Here is a 21,861-nt window from a genome sequence, read left to right as displayed (position 1 = left end):
TATTTTTCTTCTTTCCAGAACTTAAGGCTTTGCCCACAACTGAAATCAGTACCTTAGTTGATGCTGATAGATTTTTTCCAGTCTAAACACAATAAAAAATGAAAATGAAGGAACGCTGTCATTCACTTGTTATAGGCATTTTTCTTGAGTACCTAAGATAGCTCTAAGTTATTAAAAAGCGGAAAAACTACCTGGTTATGTGTGACTTGCAGCTGAAAGGTGAGATGAACTAGGTCTGGATGATCAAATTCACGTGAAACCAAACGGGCAGTGAAAGCCAAAAATTAAAGCGGAGCTTATTTTGTAAAAAAGTTAAAACGCTAAATATAGTTACTCCTACTTGTTGAAATACAAAACCTTAAAACTTTAGTTTCCTCTATAATACGAGTTGTAGTGGATAGAGGTTGAACCTGGCAATGGTCTTGCGAGATGTTCAGCACTGACATCCTGGGATATTACCTACACGGTGTTCAAGAGGCCTGCTTAAGAGTAGACCGCCGTTAAACTGCGTTTATTTTACTCTACGCAAGTTAATCAGCTGTCCCCGCCACCCTCCCCCACTCCCCCAACTCTCCGGCCACCTGGGTTCATTCTCTCTCCCATCACCTACTCTTTTACGACTGCAATGATTTCGCCGGGAAGTACCTAAAACTTAGACAACCTGAGGCCCGAGAAGGTGCCCAATAAATGTTTGCTGAATGAATGAATGCCTGTGGGCTTAGGTTCTATCTCACTTACTTGTAAGCAACCTCCGGGCCGGATCCCAAGGCCTCAGAGACCTGTAGATGTCAAGCTCGGTCCCTCCCTACGCACCGCACCTTCCTACTCCAATAACTACTTTTAAACTAGAGCCTGCGCATTGATTCGCCGCAGTGGTTTTCACTACGGATGAACTAACCTAACTTGCTCTAATGATCGGGGACAGGCATTTACTGTCACAACCCTTAACTGAGTTAGGGCCGAGCTGGTACTGAACCTGTGGGAGCGCCAGGCTTCGATTCAAAAGAGAACCAGTTAGTCTTTGAGGACGTGGGTGGATCAGAGAAAGCCGGAACCCTTAAGTAGCTACGCGGTCCGCGGTAAAACCTCTCCTCTTCTTCCGTCTACAGTTCCTTGTTGCCAGAGCAACTGTGAGCGTCACTAACGTGACAGCAGTAATAGGACAGAAAAAGTACACGTCTCCAGCCTGCCAGAAATCCAGTGCGCAGGCGCATTAGCGTTTTTTGGTTGTGGTTCTCCTGTACACGTATTGTGCGTCTGCGCATTAGTTGTTTCGCGCTTTGGCCCACCTCTACGCCTGTGCAAATTGGCCAATCAGGGAGGGCGGAGCTGCGTTACTGGGGTGCGCATGCGCAAACGCTACATCCGTGTGGTGGTCAAGTTCTCTGGGAGTTAGCGGAGCTCAGGTTGGCGTATCTTTTTTGTAGTCATGTCGGCCTCAGTCATGTCGGTCGTCTCGCGGTTCTTAGAAGAGTACTTGAGCACCACTCCTCAGCGTCTGAAGTTGCTGGACGCGTACCTCCTGTATATACTGCTGACTGGGGCGCTGCAGTTCGGTTATTGTCTCCTCGTGGGGACCTTCCCCTTCAACTCTTTCCTCTCGGGCTTCATCTCTTGTGTGGGGAGCTTCATCCTAGCGGGTAATGATTCTATAAGTAATCGCAGTAATAATGTGTTACTTAGATGTGCTGCGTTTATGCTCACAATGCTCTTTATATCAGATCACCCCCTCGTGAAGTTATGAGGGGAGCCTGCATTGACCTCTTTTTGTGAATAGGGACATTGAGGCTCCGAAAGGTTGTCACAAACCAAATACCAAACAACCGCCTAGAAGCTAAAGTTAAATCTATAAAGAAACTACCTTAATGTTGCTGCTCACCCTGGAGATCCACTTCACTTCATATTGGTCCAGGGAAAACGCCAATTCCAGCTTTCACTTTAACACCCTTTGGAAGTTGGTAGACTTTTAAAATGGAAAACCCAACTCAGAAGCATCTCTTTCACCTTGGACCAATCATTACTAACCTCCGTTGAAACGTTTCAACGAACAGTGTAAGAATTATAAATATGGAGCTTTGCTTGTTGAATCATCCTTTGTTTGATTGACTTTTAACTGTTCTTACTTTTTTCTTGTGGATGAAGATGTTATTTAATTATCCTGAACAAAGTTTCTATTCACATAATTCTGTTTTAGCTGCATTATCCTTTCTGATTCTCAGCATTTGATACACTGGAGACTGCCATATTTAACGAAAGCCGATTGTTCCCATAGATTTTTGCCAAAAAATCTGACCTTCCTCAACAGGGATTCGATGAATACTGAGTCAGCTGAGTCAGGGAGTGTTGGCCAGTCCACTTTATATTTTATAAGTGGCCACTACGTGGATCTTGCCAGTCACTGGTATAGCTTGTTCTGTGAATTTAAAAACATGCCGGGATTCATGTTTTTTTTTTTTTTTTTTTTTCAGCGTGACCATTATCATTCAGGCTAGCAATTGTATTTTGAATCTAATCACATTGGTCCACCAAAAGCTGTGGGGATATGTAACATGGTGCAACCAAGAGGAAGGCCCCAAACAGGGATTTGGAATGAGGTCCAGAACTCAAGGTGTCCAGGAAATATTGGAAAGATACATAGGATATCCTCACCCCTTACCCCCACAGGTGTGACTTGGGGGAAGGGACACATGGAGCGGGGACATGCAGAGCTGTTTTGTACAGCTACTGTTTTGCAGTTAACTTCTGGCATGGTCATTTAACATATCTATAACCTTTAACTGGTTTCATAGATACGTTAAATAGCTGTGGCCATTCTTTGAGCCAGGGAGATGGAATGAACTTCCACCCAAGATGTAACTGGGGGGCAGCTCCCCTTGATTACAGTGTCTGCGTGAGAGCTTGGAGAAGATTGGCTCCATGACATGGGGTCACACCTGCCCAGACTCAACGATGGCAGCCCAGTAAACTTGGAATAATACAGGAATGCTGGCAGGTGTAACTGATTGTAGGAGTCAGAAATGGGGGTGCAGAGGAAGGTTGGTGCAAGGATTTAAACACAGACTCGGCAGCCATGTGGGGAGAGAACCATTCGGTTTTGGCAGAGTGGGGACCCCCGCAGCTTTGGCAGGGAGAGAACCACGTGGCTTTGGGGTGATCCCTTTTGCCACGTGGCTTAGGAAGCAGGAGAGATTTTGCCTGGAAGAAAAGGGGTGAAAGGACTCTTGCTGGTGGGCCATGAGAAGGTGCCATATGGCTTTGGATTAGCTGGAGATCCTGGCGGTAACACAGCTGATGGTGCCGGGAGCCTGAATCACTGACTTCTACTTTTTTTCCTGAAATACGGTACCCCAGATTAGGGCAGGGAGAGAAGGAAGGACTGTGTGCATCTGTGGGTATCCTAAAGGACTTTAATATTTTAATGAAGACATTAGGTCACTACTTTAAGTTTGTATAGCTTTAAAGAAACATTTCCTTTTCACAAATCTCTGGCATTGAGAGACGTCTTTCCTTTGGCGGCGGGCATAGTGAACCTAGTGGGGGATCCTTTCAGAAATAGTATATCGTACCCTCCCTTGGCCCTGGTCTGTAACAGATACATCAAGTATGTGTTTACTGTTCAACACTAGTTTACAGTCTGGTTGGGACACTGACAAAATATAGCTGTAAAATGGTCTGGAGACTTCATTTACAGTAGAGACTTCATTACAGCTTTAAATTATGGATCTATTGAATGCTTTAAATGCACTCAAATTGCTAGTTCAGACTTAGATACACTACCTTCTTTATTTCTCAGAACTTAAACCTAAGGACTTGATGACTTGTGAACTAGCCTGTTGATCGGATGGGTATTTCATTATCTTTGAATTTCGACTTAGATGACCAAGAGCCTTTTCTCTGAGGCAGCATTTTGGCCTTCAGGAGTTGATACAGTGCCATCTTCAGATGCACCAGACACCCCCCTCTCTTTGCTAAAGGCTCTCCTTCCCCTTCCCCAATACTGTTCACACAGGAAATTTCTGTTAGTCAGACAGGAAAAGGAATCCTGAGAAGCAGTGCTCAAATCTGACTTTAAAAATAGAAGACATCTCCATACTGAAATCACTCTGGCTTCATCAGCTTCTAGGGTTAAAATGATGCCTCAGGGCTATGTGGAAGCCTGTGGTACGCTGAAGAGTGGGTGTGGACTAGAGTTGTAGGTTATTAGTATGTTAAAACCAATTTTTTAAGCAGAAAACTTTTCCTTATGCCAAGTTCTGTTTTTGAGGCTGTTGTGGCTAAAGGAGAGTTGACAGATTCCCTTCCCTCTAATGAGAGAGAGGTCCATGGATCGAGGACAAGGCCAACAGTGGAGTCTGCTTAGGGGGATGGGGATATCCAAAGCTGTTGGATAACAGGTAATTGGGCCAGAGAATGAAAGTACCTTTAGGAAAAGAAAGGATTCATGACAGAAGGGTATCATTTACATTTCTTTTGACAGTATTGACCTTATTCCCTCTGTCATTTGTTAGCCCAGGAGACTAGTTTTAAGGGGAAATTTGTATTTGAAGTTTATCCTTTATTCTGATTGTTGGGAAGGGAAGCCTTGTACCTATTTATGGTGCTGGAGATTCTAACTTCCCTGTGGTGTGTTTCCTGTTAGAAGAGAAGGGAGAAGTATTTTTCTCCCTTCGTATTTTTCTCAGCCAGTTTGGCTGAGAAAGGAAATTGTGGGAGATGTTGATTGGCCTTACTGCATGCTAGAGCTTTGAGTGTCAGGCCAAGGAATTTGAATTTTATACTGTAGGTAATAGGAAAGCATCTGAGGGTTTTCTTTTTTTTTTAATTTGAGTAAGGGAGAGACTTTTTTCTTTTTTTTTAAATTGTTGTTCAATGACAGTTATCTCCATTCCCCACACCCCTGCCCTGTTACTCTCCCATTGCCCTACCCTCCACATCAAACATTCAGTCCTCCTTCCCTGTTTTTTTCCATGTGTCCTTTATACATGGAGGACTTGACCCTTCCCCTTCTTTCCCCTGTTATCCTCTTCCCCCCTCCCCTCTGGTTACTGCCAGTTTGTTCTTTATTTCCATGTCTCTGGTTCCATTTTGCTCATTTGTTTGTTTTGTTGATTAGGTTCCACTTATAGGTGAGATCATATGATATTTGTCTTTCACTGCCTAGCTGATTTCACTTAGCATAATGCTCTCCAGTTCCACCCATGCTGTCATGAAGGGTAGGGATTCTTCTTTCTTTCTGCTGTGTAGTGTTCCATTGTGTAAATGTACCACAGTTTTTTGATCCATTCATTTACTGATGGGCACTTAGTTTGTTTCTAGCACTTGGCAATTGTAAATCATGCTGCTGTGAACATTGTGGTGCATAGGTTCTTTTGAATTGGTGTTTCAGGGTTCTTAGGGTATAATCCCAGCAGTGGAATTGCTGAGTCAAAAGGCAGATCCATTTTTAGTTTTCTGAGGAAATTCCATAGTGTTTTCCACAGTGGCTGCACCAGTCTGCATTCTCACCAACAGTGCACTAGGGTTCCCTTTTCTCTACAACCTCACCAGCAGTTGTTTGTTGATTTGCTTATGATGGTCATCCTTACCGGTGTGAGGTCATATCTCATTGTGGTTTTGATTTGCATCTCTCTAATGCTAGTGATGCTGAGCATCCTTTCACATGTCTCTGGGCCCTCTGTATATCCTACTTGGAGAAGTGTCTGTTTGAGTCCTTTGCCCATTTTTTAATTGGGTTGTTTGTCTTTCTGGGATGGAGCCATGTGAGTTCTTTATATATTTTGGTGTTCAAACCCTTGGAGGTATCATTGGCAAATATATTTTCCCATACAGTTGGTTCTGAGAAAGGGAGAGAGACTGAAAGTTGATGTTAGCATATAGGATCGCTTGGAGGGAAAAGTTCTTTAGTGTGGTTCCCTGATTTCTTTTCGGCAGTCTTTTTTCTTCCATTCTTTTTGGATGTGTTTATTTAGCATTTGCAAGTATTCTTTGAAAATTAATCAATACATTTTAAATCCGCATAGAATGCTACCACACTTTTAAAAAGACTGGTATTAATTTTAAAAATCAATACATTTTTAATCAATACATTAAGACTGTCCTTAAAATAAGTCTGATCTTGAAATAATCTTTAAAGTTATTTCACAACTTTGGTCTATTCTGTTCTCTAATTTATATGAAGCAATTTTGGATTAAAAAAATAGTTTTGTTTTCCCTAGTTTATGAATACAAAAGCAGTTTGATTTTAAAGGCAAGAAGGCCTAATCCAGAATGTTTTGTGGGAGTAGTTTGGCTGTGTGGACTGGAGGCCAGCATTTTTTTTTTTAATTATCCTTCAGCTTTATGGGCCTTTATATTATCTCTCATAACTGATATACAAAAGACTGAAGTTTGCCAACCTTGTGCCTGAGAGTACTCTAAATCAGTTTCAGATCTGTCACTACCTCCTCATGCTCAGTTGACACAGGCAGGTGCTCAGACTACTGTAAGCTTTTGCACTGATCTCCCATCCTCCAGTCCATCTCCCACCATATTTGCAGGCTTGTTTTGACTTGCAAATCTGATTGTGTGGTTCCCAAAGAAAAATCACAATTTTTTTGCATGGTATATGGGTTTTGTCATGAGGTGGTACTGTTCATACCTCCACTTCATCTCTTGCCTTTGCCTACTCTACTTTATCCTCCAGCATTACTGAGTTAATTTGTTATTCCCTGAACATCTCAATCTATTTTGCCTTTGTTTGAATGTCTGGAAAATTCCTTCACTTCTTAGACATCTCAGCTCAAGTGCTACTTCCCTTTGGAATCCTTCTCTGATTCACCCAGCATAGATGTCTTTTCTTCTATATTCGTATTTTTCTGTGTGTATGTGTGTGTGTGTGTGTGTGTGTGTGTGTGAGAGAGAGAGAGAGAGAGAGAGAGAATATTACATAGGTAGATGGCACTTTGATACTGTTTTGTTTGCATGTTCATCTTCCCTCTGAAAGTGAGCCCCTCTTGATGGTAGGAGCTGTCTTTCCATCTCTGCATCTTCAGTGCTTATCACTATATATGTTAAGTTGTGAGCATACCCATAGTAATTCAAGAAACACTGAGTAATTATGTGCCAGGTTCTCTGCCAAGAAACTGAGGATTCAACTGAGAAACACAACTGATATATAATTTTTTTAAGAGAGGGGAAAGGAGGGAGAAGGGGAGGGAAACATCAATGTGTAGTTGCCTCTCACCTGCTCCTCGCTGGGGACCTGGCCTGCAACCCAGGCATGTGCTCTGACTGGGAATCAAACCAGCGACTGTTTGGTTCATAAGCTGGTGCTCAATCCATTGAGCTACACCACCCAGGGCATGGTCTCTATTCTTATGATGTTTATAATATAGTGGGAGATACAGACAAGTAAATATGGATATAGTGCTGTGATGGATAAGTATTGGTGCACATAGGAACACAAAGGGGCACTCAGTCCTGCCCAGTAGCCCTATATACTTCCCTGGTATGTTTGCTTTTCTAAAATATGCATTATAAGTTTTCTCTTCATTCTCTTCTGTATTTCCTCTTTTCCTTTATTCTCAGTTGGTGATCTTGCTTTATTTTTTCACTACAAAAGGAGACAGGAATCCTGTCATCTTCCCACCAAGGCATCAGGAGCCCACCTGCACTTGTACCCCGACTCTTTGATTGACTTCCCATGGTGGTGGATGATGTGTCCCTTTCTGATCAAAGGCCAGCTCCTTCCCTTGTACAGAGGATCCAGTCTTCTTGCTCACTCAGGACTCCGCTTCTGCAGTCATCCTTCCATTCTGTGTCATGAATTTCTCTATATTTTTGTCATACAAACATGCTTTAATATTGTTTAATTAAAAAAAATTTCATTTGACCCCAGGTTCCCCTCCTGCTCTCATTCCATTTTTTTTTCTCCATCACAGAATCCTAGAAAGAATAGTTTAGTTCCCATTTCTTATTTTCCATTCATTCCTTAACCACCTCTTGGTGGTGGTCTTTTTCCATCAAGTGAATCTACTCTTGCCAGATCTAACGGCCATCTACCTCCCCTTACCTGAATGCTCGGCAACGTTTAACATTTAACATGGTTGGCTGCTTCCCTCTGTGTGGAGTAGTTTCTTCTCGAAGCTGTTACTGAGCTACACTCATCTTGTTCCTTCTCACCACATTGGTCTTTCCTTCCTACTGTTTGTGCTGAGTGCTTCTCTGTTGGAGGGCATGGTTCTTGACACCTTCTGTTCTCTGTATTTTGTTTTATAGGTGAGTTTAAATAATGTCTGTATAACTAAAACTACCACATTTATATTTTTAGTTCTGACCTGTTCCCTGAATTTTAAATCAGTAAATCCAGTTGCCCACTTGACATCTCTACTTGATGTCTGATATGCAACTCCAGACTAAACCTTCCCACCCAGCCACCCCACTCTTGCCTTTGATCACTGTAGTCTGGTCGGTCTTACCTGTTATACCAAGAACATGTCAGGATTGTTCTTGCCCCCTGGAATGCTCTGTCCTCAGATCTTTGCATGGTTGGCTCCTGTCTTTCAAATTTTGGTCTTAAATAGCACCTTCTTGGAGAGGTTTGTGACCGCCAGATAAAAAAATAAATATCCAGTAGCTTCCCAGTCACTCTGTTGTTACCTTGTTTTATTTTCTCCGTAGCACAAATTACTACATGATATTTCCTTGTTTATTTGTTTATTTATTTATTATGTTTCTCCCCACTGGAGTGTAAGTTCCTTGAGCCAGACTCTTAATTTATCTGGTTCTGTGTCATATTCTTAGCACCTGGGACAATGTGTGACATAATAGATGTTCATTTAATATTTTGCTGAATGAATAAACATTTAAGGAACATTTAGGTTAAATTAAAACAGCTAAAGTGGAGAAGCTGCCTCAGGAGGTGAAAGTTTCCAACTTTGGAAGTGGTCAGGGAAAGACTAAAGGATCATTGGCGGAGGAGCTTTTCAAACAGGCATGCTTTGCCTTTCGTGTACCCCAGTGCATCTGAGGGGTATGACATACATCTCTGTAGACTCTAGAAGGTTTGTGATTCTCCACTGGGCGTGGCTTATCAGATTCTGGAATGGTGAGCATACTTTGGAAAGATTCCCAGGTGATTTATGCAGCCTCCCCCCAGCACACCCACCCCTAACACTTCTTGGGTGTTTTATGCCTAAATGGAGTGTTGATCTTTATGACCTCTAGGGTCCTTTGCATCTCAGCAGGACAATGACCCGTGTTGTCATCACAGTAACTGGGGTTAGTGTGATCATGATAATGATAACACATCAGTTTATTGTTTTACTACCTCCTTGGGGAGCTTCTCTTTTTGTTCCCTCATATTTCCTGAAACTCTACCCTGTCCTCCACCCCAATGGCCACTATTAATAGTTTGCTGTCTATTTCTCCAGATTTTCCTTGAGTCCAACTAAAATAAATGAGAAAATAATTCTCTCTATCTCCACACAAACACACATTTTTAAAATGGAGGGATATAGAATGGAATAGTTCTTTTGCTTTGTTCTATGTAATATGTTTTGGATATCTTTACTGTCAGCCTAGAGACATTTAAATCATTTTTTTGAATGATTGCATGGATTTCATGCCTGTATGTAGTATAATTTATTTAAATGATCCCCTTGATGACATTTGAACTTTTTCATTTTTTTTCAACTTTACAAACATGCTGTTAAAATGTCATTGTTCTGTAAGATAAATTCCTTAGTCAAAAGGTACAAACATTTTAAATGTTAATAGATATTGCTTGATGCTGTCTAAAATGCATGAACCAGTCTGTACTCCATCCACAGCAGGATTTTAATCGGTTGCCTTTGCTTCAGTCAGTGTCCTTCATATTTTGAAGCATCCAGGTGCTTGAAAACATCAGTGGTGCTCTACAGTGTTTACTTGTTTATGCATAATGAAAACTGTTGCCATGGTGATGGGCTGTGGAGAAGTCTGGTAGTTTTCTGACCTTTGGGTTAGATCTCAGTTTGTTTCCTTTTCTTGGTTAGTGATAGGATGGATGCTAACCTGGAGCAAATTTGGGTTTTCTTACACAGTGTGATTGTATATCATGGGGATAAAGATGTTGTGGGAAAGTGTATTCCGGAAGCACACTTTTCATGTCAAACAGTGACTGTGGCTAATGTATCAGGTTGGAATCTTTGAGGGTGTAGAATGTGGCAGTGGAGAGTTCTCTGTCAAAGTTAATGTAGCTTAGGTCTTTTGCCTTTTTTTTTGAGATGAGCAGCTGCTAGAACTTTGAGATCAAAGATTTTCTACAACTGTGAGGTCCTTACAGATAAGCATCTTATATTTATAATCTCTGCTATCTAATATATACAGTCTGTTGAAAATTAGTTTTATAACTTTGTGTCATTCAATCCAGCCCCTTTGTTACTGCCTCAACTACTTCCCAATCTAGGCATAATTATAAACTTAGGTGATAAGGGAGTTCTAAAGATTTTTTTGGTTAGATATATAATTTTTCTGAGTAAGCCTTTGGTTTTTAGCCTAACTCTGAGAGGTTGTATTTTTTCCTTTAACAAAGAAGAGCGTAAAACTTAAGTGCACACCGTGATGAGTTTTAAACTCACCTGTCTAGTTGCCGCCCAGATCACGATCCAGAGAATGACCAGCACCCCAGAGGCCTGTACCTCACTCCTTGCTAGTCACCCCTCCTGTGAAAAATAGCCACTCTCCTGGCTTGGCCTTTGTTACCATGGGTTGGTTTCGCCTCATTTTACATTTAGGTCAGTGTAATTCCACAGCATCTATTTTTCGTGCCTGGATTGTGTTGTTCAACATTATATTTGTGGAATTCATCCATGTTGTGCAAATCAGCAAACAAAAAACAATTCTTTTGTTTTTTGTTTGCTGATTCCCCCCCACCCCCAGTTTTGTGACATACATCTCTGTATAAGTTTAAGGCATACAACAGGATGGTCTTATTTACATATATTGTGAAAGGGTTACCACAACAGGTTCAGTTAACATTTATCTGCTCATATAGATACAATAAAAAGATAAAAAAGGGAAAAAATTTTCTTCTTGTGATTAGAACTCATGGGATTTACTTGCTGAACAACTTTGCTGTATATCATGTAACAGTGTTAGAATAATCACTGTGCTATACATTACATTCCTACCACGTCTTTATTTTATAATTGGAAGTCTACCTTTTAACCACCTTCCTCCATTTCCCCTGCCCCCTTCATTGCTGTATAGTGTTCTGTTGTGCACATGCTGTAACTTGTCCCTGTTATTGTTGATAGATATTTACACTCTTTCCAGTTTGGGGCTGTCATGGGTTTCATTCCTGTGCATGCCTTTGATGCGTTTATGCATCATTGCTGTTAGAGTGGAATTGCTGCGTCATAGGGTGTGTGTGAGTTGATTAATAGTCATATTTGTTTTATACTTCTAGATAATAACTTTTGTGTTTTGCTTCTTACACAGTTTGTCTGAGAATACAGATCAACCCACAGAACAAAGCGGATTTCCAAGGCATCTCCCCGGAGCGAGCCTTTGCTGATTTTCTCTTTGCCAGCACCATCCTGCACCTTGTTGTCATGAACTTCGTTGGCTGACTCATTCCTGCTTGCTTAATTGAGGAGTGGGAGACTATTAGAATGTAAGTAGGGATCATAGCCTTTGCCCTACCATGTTGATTTTAGAAATGGAGATTGTATGGGCCTGGTTTTGATTGTGGTTGGCAAGGTTCCCATATTGCTGATAAGACGTTTGCAGAATTTTTCATCAGTCTGTGAAGTATGCATTAATATCATCATGATTCTATCATCATGATTCATCAGTGCTGCTGCTCTTGGTCATTGACTTCTCTTCTCACTGTTCTGCAAATCATTAAGATAACAGAAAATGGGAGTTTGCCTGTAGCTAATACATAAATTTCTGCACCAGTAGCTCCATGAAAATAACTCTGAGATCTTGAAAGAGACAAAAATTGTAGGTTTTGCTTTTAGATTTGCCTTGTAATTTTTTCTGATTTTGATCTTTGATGGCTTTAAATATTGGGCCATTGTCTCCATAGTACCTAGCACAGTGCTTACACCTGACAGATGTCCAGTATGTGCTGAATGAATGACTGTGGCCATTTGCTAATATGTGTGCTAAAGGAGAAATAAAAGGGGAAATTGGATGAGCTTGGGAGAACACTTTAGAATATAGTATGAGATGCCAGTTGTTTTATTTGCTATTATTTTCCTTTTTTAGCAGTTCTCTTTTCTTTTTCTTTTTTTTAAGAATAAATTTAAAAAATTCTCATCTGAGGATATATGTTTATTGATTTTTGGAGAGAGAGGAAGGGGGTGGGGAAGAGGGAGAGATGAGAGAGAGAGAGAGAGAGAGAGAGAGAGGGAGAGAGAGAGAGAGAGAGGAACACCGATGTGAGAAACATCAATCGGTTGCCTCCCATATGCACACAACCTTTTGGTGTATGGGATAATGCTCCAACCACCTAAGCCACTTGGCCAGGGCAGAGCTCTTTTTTTCTAAATAAACTCTGAAACAGATTCTCTGTATATAAAACAGCATTGGAGCTGAAGTTGTTTTCATTGACAAGTTGAAGAGTCCTCTTCGCTTGGACTCTCCTTTGTGTGTGGTGTGCCTTCCTCTCTATCCCACCCTTCCAAGCAGAATCTGAAAGCTCTAAGAAGTGTATCACTACTTTCCAAACTCTATATAGCGACACTTATTTTATATATAAGAATACAGAGGTCCAGCCCTGGCTGGTGTAGCTCAGTGGATTGAGTGCCAGCCTGTGAACCAAAGGGTCGCTGGTTCAATTCCCAGTCAGGGCACATGCGTGGGTTGCAGGCCAGGACCCCAGTTGGGACGCACGAGAGGCAACCACACATTGATGTTTCCCTCCCTCTCTTTCTCCATCCCTTCCCCTCTCTCTAAAAGTACATAAATAAAATCTTTAAAAAAAGGAAAAAGAAAGAAAACAGAGGTCCAGAGTAACCCAGTGGCCTTCCCTGGCCATAGCTAATTGCAGATCAGTGCCTTAGTCCAGTGGTGCTCTTGGTCTAGTGCTATGCCAGCACCCCACGTAGCTTACTGATGAATGAGTGCACTCTTTGCTTTTTCACTACAAAATTTAGTGTTGTTGTATTTACTGGGTGGTAGAGAAAAGAGAACCTTAGGAAATGTTATGATATTGGAGGGAAGAATATTCCAGGATCAACTTTTTTCTGTTACCAGAAAAGCTGTCATTTCTATGCTGATCAGAAATCCAACACAAAAGTTAAAGGAGCCGTGTACTAGTTTGGTCAAAAAGTCCTTGTTTTGTCAAATGAAAGACACAGTTTTCATTTTTACCAGTAATTTTATTGATTTGGATATTTTGAGTGTGTTGGCTATCTCCTGTGTGGTATAACATTGATTGTTCTCAGTTAATGTTTTGATTTGATCGCTATCAACTTCAGCTGGTCTACCTGACTGTGGAGCATCGTCCAGCAAGAAATTCCAGTATGAAACTTCGCATACCACTTTTGGCATGTCTGATCAGTCACGGCACCTTCTGCATACACTGCACAAATCTTTTTTTGCATTGCAGTTGCATTTTTATCTTTCTTGAAATAATAAAGCATAACATGCTGAAAATGTTGCATATTTTCTTTCATCTTCAATATTAAAATGGCTACACAAAAATTCACCAATTTTGATAAGTTTCTTTTAAATGCATGCTGATGTGACGGCTGTGACAATACAATTTAATGCAGTTGTTTTGAATGAAGTTAAAGGCAATTAAGCACTAGTGGAGCTATCTTATGGAAAAAACCATAGACTTTTTGGCCAACCCAATACTAAATGAATGCAATAATGTGACAATGACTGTACTTCAATTTCTGACATGAATTAATTAGTTACTTATATCACATAGATTCTTTTCATTATTGATTATTACCTCAAAAACATTTCTGTTTCATTTTTGATAGTGGTAAGGTGACAGGTTGTTCATTGCACTGAAAAAGTTTGGGAACCAGTTTTTATACTATTTTTTTTCCTACTGTTCTAATACAGTTTAACTCTTTGGAGAACTAATCAGGACTTGAGTTGTCCCTCCCCATTCTGCCATTTCTATGTGCCAGTTGATGCCTTATTATTGGAAATACAAAGAAGAGTAAAATGTGGCTCCTGCGGGGAGAAGGCATGACACACAGCAGTTAAATACAGCATCGTTCAAGCCACACTAAAGACAGGAACCAAGTGCTGTGGGAGTTGAGAGGGAGCCTCCCACCATGTGGAAGCAGTAGACAGGGTGTCTGACCAATGATAACTCTTCGAGTGCAGCTGGAAAGCTTACCCACCATCATTGACCTTGCACCTATAAACATCATGAGTAGCTCCTGGGCTTCCTGGTAGTAATTTTGCTGGGAAGGTCTTAAGTCTTCTGATTGCCTTACTCTAGAGTTCTCAAGTTATTTTTTTCTAGATGAGTCATGTGTATGCTTAAGAAAGCGACTGCATAAACATTTCAGGGATGTTTTCTGGGCTCAGAGAGATATCAAATCATGGAGAATTATTTCCTAGGGCTGTTGTGATTGGAGGAGGACTCTGCTGCAGAGAGCTTAGTATTTCAAAATTATGACAAAACAGAGACCAAAAAAAGCAGGCTTAGCAGAAACTGTGACTGCAGACCATTCTAACGACCTAGAGCCACCTGTTCAGTTGGGAATTATGGGCCCAAGGGCCAGCAGTCTTTCAATCCCAGACTGCAGTGTTAGATCATTTATAAAGAGTTCGTTCTCCCTGGGGACTGCTCACAAGGGGCCTTTATTTGACTTCTACTTTCCTGTTCTTAATTTTTAACATACATCTATTTACCCTTTTAATGTGCCTGTAGCTCAGTTCTGTGTGCAGTGAAACACAACACTTAAAGCAGTTTCCAAGTGAATTCTCAATATTTACACCAACTCAGAAGGTGAAACGAAACAGACTGAACATTGCCCATACTTGCTAGGCACATGGCGAGTTGGATATAAAAGAACAAACACCTGGAGCATGCTGCTCTTGCATGAGTTTGGGGGGAACATTTGAAACCAGCAGATTTGAATATTTAAAAATGTACACACTTTCTATAGTTATTTTCTGTTTTGTTTTTCCATATGTCTTCATGCAGTTCTTTAAAAAAAGAAAAGTATGACAGACTCTCTCAGGTGTTCCAAAGGGAATGGAAGAAAAGAGCGACATAGTTTGGGTCACAGTCTGGGAAGGAAGTTTCCTGAACTCGGGCCCTGGATCAGAGGGTGAAGGGCAGCGGGCACACAGGTCAGACCTGAGCCTGGAAGTGCACTCAGCCGACAGAGATAGTTTGGCTAATGCTGGTGTTAAAACCTTGTTCTTGTTGCTTTGTTTTTACAATGGAGGCCATCCTCCCACAGGTCTTTAAAAATTCAGTGTTTAATCCTGGATGGAGCAAGGGAGCCACAGTGCTGGGAGAACATAACTCTTACAAGCAGTACTATTTATAAATATGTAATTACCATTGACTTTTCAAATTAATCAAAGTATAATAATCTACAGAATTATTTTAGGAAGAGTCTAACTATTCTTTAGGTAACACTGCCACCTAGCGGATTGTACGTATCATGTGCTGAGAGACTGTACTTCAAAGCCTGAGAGAAGTTGAGTTTGGGGAGGAAGCCCCTAAAATCTTTGTGATAAAGCCTACTTTTTTCCAGTCACAGGAGGGCAGCAGAGGTCCAAGTGGGTTTAGATGCTGGGCGGGGATTTCTTTACATTCTGGCCAGAAGTGGGCAGTGTTGAGTTGGGTTCAGAGGGCATGGAGCCTTTCAGTGGCCCAAGGCTCTTGTCACAAAGGAAAGACCTTGCTCAAGGCTCACTTCCTTCCCTTGTCTTGTCAGTTCCCGAGCTCCATTTTGGTTTGTTCTAGGACTGTTTTTGCTTTCAACATGACCTCCTTTAATTTTTTGGGGGGGGAGAGATTTAAAAAATTTCATTTTCTCTTTGACATTTCATCATATAGTGAATTAGGTTCAGCCCCCAAATAAGTTCTCAAAAAGGGAACTTTCTACTGGAACATAATCAACAAAAGAAAAAAGCAAATAAAATATAACCAGAGTCAGTGAAATTAAGAACAGTCTAACAATAGGCAGAGGATGGGGGGAGGGGACAGTGGGGAGAAGGGTTTTCAGGAACTACTATAAAGGACACATGGACAAAACCAAGGGGGACCGGTGGAAGCAAGGGAGGGAAGTGGGTTTGGAGGGGGTTGGGGAGAGGGGTTGGGAGAAAATACAGCTGTAATTGAACAACAATAATGATTTAAATTAAAATGAAAAGAATACATTAAAAAGGAAACTATTCTAAATTTGTAGAACATATTTTGAGCTATACACAGTATGATCTTCAACCCCTTTTTTCCTCAGAGGGCAAGATTAATCCTTTAGGTGTTATTCTTAAAACCTTGAATGTGCTTACTGTATTTACTAAAAAAAACACACTAATTGATGGCTCTCTAATTGGTGGTGACTCTCTAATTAGCGACTGCTTTGTATTTGATCCATTTAAAGCTACCAGTGAGAGGGAGAGAATATTGAGTAGATTTGTGTTTATGAAGTTCATTGTTGCTCTGGCTCCCCATCTTACTTTCTCCATTTTTACAACTTGATGATTTGTACTCCAAGTCAACTTCGGCCGCATGTTTCACAGGCGCCTCTTCTGGGGCTCTCAGGGGTGCATGGTGCATGTCTCTAATGCTGCACTTACCATGTTGTTATGAAACTTGATTCACTTCCCTGTCTCACCCACTAAAGGTTGGGACTTCAGGGCTTAGCACTGGCTAGCAGTCACAGTGCATGTTTGTTGAATAAGTGTATGCAGAATAAATCATTTTTAACTGCAAGAAAATGCTATATAAAATAGCTGGATTATTAGTTATGTGGATGCTAAGACATGTGGAAAGTGCTATGGAAGAAAGAAGCCAAGGAAAAAATAAACATGAGACTAGGTCGGAAGATGCGCATTGTGGAGTGGACAAATAAGCTTGTCCCTCACCCCGGTTTCCCTTTCTGCACAGTTAGGGGATTGGCCTGGATGTTCATCAGTTTCTCGCAGCTGTTCAGGCCTCTGATTACTAGCATTCATGATAGTTCCCATTGTGTTTGAGGAGGATTGGACTATTTGTGTAGATCCTCAGTTGGGCTTTGCTCTTTTTTTTTTTTCCTCTTTCTTCAGTTGTTGGCTTCTGGCCATATTATCAAATTCCCATCAGCTATTTGGAGGAAAGTGAAAATGTGCCTGTCTGTATAATAAAATGTGCAGTGTTTATGCAAGGCCACCTTTTACGACATTAGACAGTGTTTGTGGACTGCATTATAGTTATCACCAGGCTGGCAGGACCAGCATCCATTCCACGCGCACTTCATGCACAGCCCATGCCCCGTGCGACCCCCACGGCCCAGCCTCGGACGCAGGCAGACAGGCCGCCTCCCCGTTTACATGTGAGGTCGTTAAACTGCGGTGAAATTGAACTCGACTTGTCTAGGCCCTGGAACTAGTAAGTGACTGACTGGGGACTTAACAGACATTTTGACTCAAAAGTTTTATTTTCCTTGTCTGTTATGTTTAGAGACTTTTGGGTAATGTGTACATACTGTTACAAGGTTTTTGTTAAAAATTCTTAACAACTTCTTTACAAATGGGAAAAACAGGAGAGGGTGATAGGAAAGGGTGAAGTCGTGCTGTGTCAGATGTTTCTGCCAAGTCGGTTGTCTCTGCTGTGACCCAGGAGAAAGCCAAGAGAACTGACTCTATCCAGAGAGGGCGACCCTGGACCTTCTGCTGTGTGGAAATGTTCAAAGTCTGCTCATGTGCTTATGAACATTTGAAATGAAGCTAGTGATGGAGGAATTGAATTCTGAATTCTTCTTACTTTTAACTAAGTTTAAGTAGTCGCCTGTGGCTAGTGGCCGTGAGGTTGGACAGATCTGTAAGATGAGAGGGTGAGATGAGCTGATCTCCAAAGCTCCTTTCATTTTTAGAAGTGTGCGACTGTGCCTTCTGAAATTGTAGTGATTGAAATTGAGCTCTGAACCTAGAATTTCCACAGAATGATCTTTGATTCACATTTCATCTAATTTCAGTTTTAATTGGGTGACCAGATGGATTTGAAGGAAAATCAGTATTTGAATATATCTGCTCGGTGCTAGTGTCTGAATAGAGATGGTGCTGGAGTGGAATACAGATTCCAAACAGAAGTGACCCTGTCTGGCATTATCTTTTGTATCTGTACAGGGAGTAATCATTTTTAACAGTTCTTTGTGTAGTGCCTTGCTTTCTTTTAAGATGATTAGAATAGACTGATCAGTGGTGCTGTCTTTTCTGCGTGAGTGAAACAGACGAAGTCGTGCTAACTTTTCTCAGTAGGCTTCTTCCATTTTGAATGTCTTTATATCAGAGGAGGAAACCTTTATCTCTTGGTTAGCAGTGGAAACAATTCTTTTGAGTTGTCGAGTAGTCCAATTTTACTGAGCTAACATTTCAAAGAATCCTAGAATCTGTGCTTTTAGCATACTGCCTGGTAAACACATTTTTGCCTTAAAAGAAGGGAGCAGATCTTTGGAAATAGAATCTTCTGAAAACCACTATCAAAGAGACAAGTCACTTTTGCCTTCTAGATGGACCAGCTCTAATATCTTAGATTTAAGCATTTTAATATCATAGAATCTCAAAACTTGACATTTGTACTAAACTAGGATTTCTTTTATAATTGTGTGTCAAAGCTCTTCTGTGAAATGGCCCTGTTCTCCAGGCCTCTCACACCTTGGCCATTAGAACTGGTGTCATAGTCATTCATAGTGTGTTGCTTTAAGAATTTGGTGGAGTGAAAGGTGAGTTTTAATAGGTCTGTTTGTTCTTGTTTGGCATTGTGGGTACATTTTGTTCCCTGTTTTTGTTCTCTATACATTTCTCACAATTCCACTGATGTGGGAATGTTCTGCAATTATGTAGCATTTCTCTAAATATCATTGTTAGTGAAATGAAAGCACTCTGGCTAGAAGTCTAAGGTCTTTCTTTTTAAGCTCTGATACTAAAATTCCAGATCAGAACCAAAACACAAAATAAGGTGGTGCCCTTTCACCTACTGGGGTAGCCTCGCTCTTCTGAAAGGTGGTGTTTCCCAGCCTTTTTCAAGTCATGACATACAGAAGATTACAGTATTTTTATGGCTTGCTGCAGGAAGATTGGCTCTATGACTGGAGACTTTGGAGCCCCTGGTGCCAGGGGGCTCCTTTCTGACTGCACCCGCATCGGAGCCCCGCTGTCCTGGAGGCACTAGAAAGGAAGCCCAGGTTTGCTGGGCAGGGCCCACCTCACGGCTTCCAGGTCCCAACCTCAAGTCTGGCAGCCGTGTGGACACTTCTGGGCGTTGCTGTCCACATTCTTTCCCAAGATAAACTTATCTTTAAGGGGAAAAAATATTTCTTCTGTATTTCCTTTGTTAAATCTGAGATTGGGAATTTTTCTTTACTTTTCTGTCTTGAATTCCTTCTTCTTCCATCCCCCACCCGCCCACCCCTCCAAACTGGAATTTAGTGCTTTATTACCTTTCTAGACCCAGAGAAGTTCTTTAGGCTAAAGTGCTGCCTCCTCATCTCTAGGTGTTGGGCCGAGAGGACAGAGGGACTTACATAAAGGCTTGAAGCTGATTGATTCTAGAGTGGAGTTAGAACTCCTATCGGCCGATTCCTAATCAGCTTCACCTTGGTGTGCTGGGAATTCAGATTTGAGTATTAATTTTTATGGGTTATTGTATAAAATGTGTAGTGAAAAATATTTGCTTATTCTGGTTCTAGCCTGGCTTAAATATTGCTTAGGCTTTTGGGGGTACTGTTTGTATCATACGACATTTTAAAAAACCTTGGATGTCTCCTCTTACCTTCCCACTTCTTTCTTTTAGGTTCACTTTTTGATTTCCCCTGGAGAAGAGCTCTGACATGGCAGCCTGCTGGACACGTGGATATTCTTCAGATTTACACTCACTGCCGGCTCTGACTCGGTGTGCTGGTGGGGAGCTTGCCAGCGAAGCTCCCTCACTTCCGGGTCAGGACGACTTTGTAACGAGCATCTACTTACTGACCTCCCTCTCACTGTGTGATCTTTCTGCCTTCCAAATTAAACTCTGTGCCACTCCTTTCTATGCCTCTGGCTCTGTGTTGTTGTTATTGTTGTTTTTATTCTTTATCAGTACCATAATCTTTTATTCCTTCTATCCTTTGTGCAGAGTTCTTTAGAGTTGATAACTTGCAGCTGTGAATTTTACTCCACATTTTCATTAAGTGTATTAGAAGTTAATGACAATGACAAAGACAGTGCTCACTGCTTTGTCCTTTTCCTGGACCTGGTAATCCTATACTAATCTTTCAGTTGTGACAGGTAGTTCCCTTCTAGGACACAGTGCTTTCCTGGAACTGTGTCATTAAGCACTTTGTTAGAAACTGAACTGTTTGCTTCCACATTTATAATTTATAGCTGTTTTGATATACTTTGTGGTGAAAGGTGATAAATGAGGTTTGTCCAGAAGGTATCCAGCCATGCAATATGAAAAATAGAGACATTTATTGAAGAAGATATAAGAAACACTGTAGATAGGACAGTGATGCCTCAGTCCCCTTCAAAGTAAGCACCTTGGGACCTCACACAGTTCTCCCAATTGCCATCAGCTGCGCTGTCATATTCTCCTGAATCTCATCGACAGTCTGAAATCTCTTTCCTTTCAAAGGTGATTTTAGTTTTGGGAAAAGCCAGAAGTCACGGAGTGCTAAATCTGGGCTGTAGGAGGGCTGAGTCACCTGGGTGACTTGATGTTTTGCAAAAAACTCTGCTGTAGACGTGATGCATGAGCGGGCATGTTGTCATGGTGAAGCTGCCAATCACCAGTTGCCCATAGCTGTGGCCTTCTGAATCATCCACATAGTTTCTGCAGAGGAATGTTCAGGCTTAACATAAAACCTGATAGAGATTCATTGCTCTACTTGCTCAGTCATCTTGAATGTGACAGCCACACAGTACCCAAGCTCACTCAACAATATCCACCACCCCCACTGACTAGTTCAGTGAAGTTGTCATTGTTCATGCTTGCACATTCCAGTCTACTCTCCTTGGTTGCCAGGTTACATCGATATCACGCAAACTGTGCTCATTATGTTAACAATGGCTGGACTCTCTGGACATCCCTCTATGTATCTCTTAGGCAATGTGAGCAGAGTACAAGAGGGGGGTTTGTTTATATGCTTATTTATAGGATACGGTACTCTCTAAACTACTTTCACAAATATTCTCTCATTTTATTCTTGTGATTGATTATCTCAGGGGTTCCAGTCCTCATTAGATGGAGAAATAGAAGCTGAGGTTTGTAACTTGCTCAAGATCAGAGCCGACCCAGCGTGGGTGGAACAATAGGTCTGCTGGCTAAAGCCTGGGCGTATTTCCATGTGTCTTACAACACCCCGTTTCCATCTTGGGTGCTGCATAGAAGGGATAAGCAAGCCGTGTTGAGAATGCCACTCTTTAAACAGCTGAATGCTGAGCTGACCGCTGAGATGAGGAGTTGTGCCTCAGAGGTTTTCCAGCATGGCTGCACAGTAGAATCCTTTGGGGAGTGAAAAATGAATCTCATTGCCCAGGTCACACCCCAGAGCAAGTGAATAAACATCATTGGGGGCGGCAGTTGTACTTTGCACAGCTACCTAGGTGATTCTCATGTGCAGCCAAGTTGGGGAAGCACTGATCTGCATTCTTGCTACCCCAAATGTAGTCCACTGACCAGTGGTACTTATGCCACCTAGGAACTTGGTGGAAAAGGAGACTCAA

General features: G+C 41.5%; 1 protein-coding gene across 1 annotated transcript; it reads left to right on the top strand.

The window, feature by feature from the left end:
- The first annotated feature begins 1,350 nt into the window (after positions 1-1,350).
- On the top strand, positions 1,351-20,188 carry DAD1 (defender against cell death 1). The gene is made up of 3 exons (XM_045841202.1): positions 1,351-1,640; positions 11,461-11,635; positions 19,949-20,188. Exons 1-2 carry the CDS (start codon positions 1,430-1,432, stop codon positions 11,589-11,591), a joined length of 342 nt encoding a protein of 113 aa, XP_045697158.1. The 5' UTR covers positions 1,351-1,429; the 3' UTR covers positions 11,592-11,635; positions 19,949-20,188.
- The last annotated feature ends 1,673 nt before the right edge of the window (positions 20,189-21,861 follow it).

This window comes from Phyllostomus hastatus, unplaced genomic scaffold (assembly GCF_019186645.2).
Source record: "Phyllostomus hastatus isolate PE091 unplaced genomic scaffold, TTU_PhHast_1.1 phas_contig_348, whole genome shotgun sequence".
NCBI classification, from domain to species: Eukaryota; Metazoa; Chordata; class Mammalia; order Chiroptera; family Phyllostomidae; genus Phyllostomus; species Phyllostomus hastatus.
This window is presented reverse-complemented; position numbering and strand designations above follow the sequence as displayed.

Excerpts from the sequence above, each read along its gene's own strand:
- DAD1 (XM_045841202.1), top strand. The coding sequence starts at position 1,430 with ATGTCGGCCTCAGTCATGTCGGTCGTCTCGCGGTTCTTAGAAGAGTAC. Across the intron at positions 1,641-11,460 it reads GGGGAGCTTCATCCTAGCGG|TTTGTCTGAGAATACAGATC; the intron begins GTAATGATTCTA and ends CTTCTTACACAG.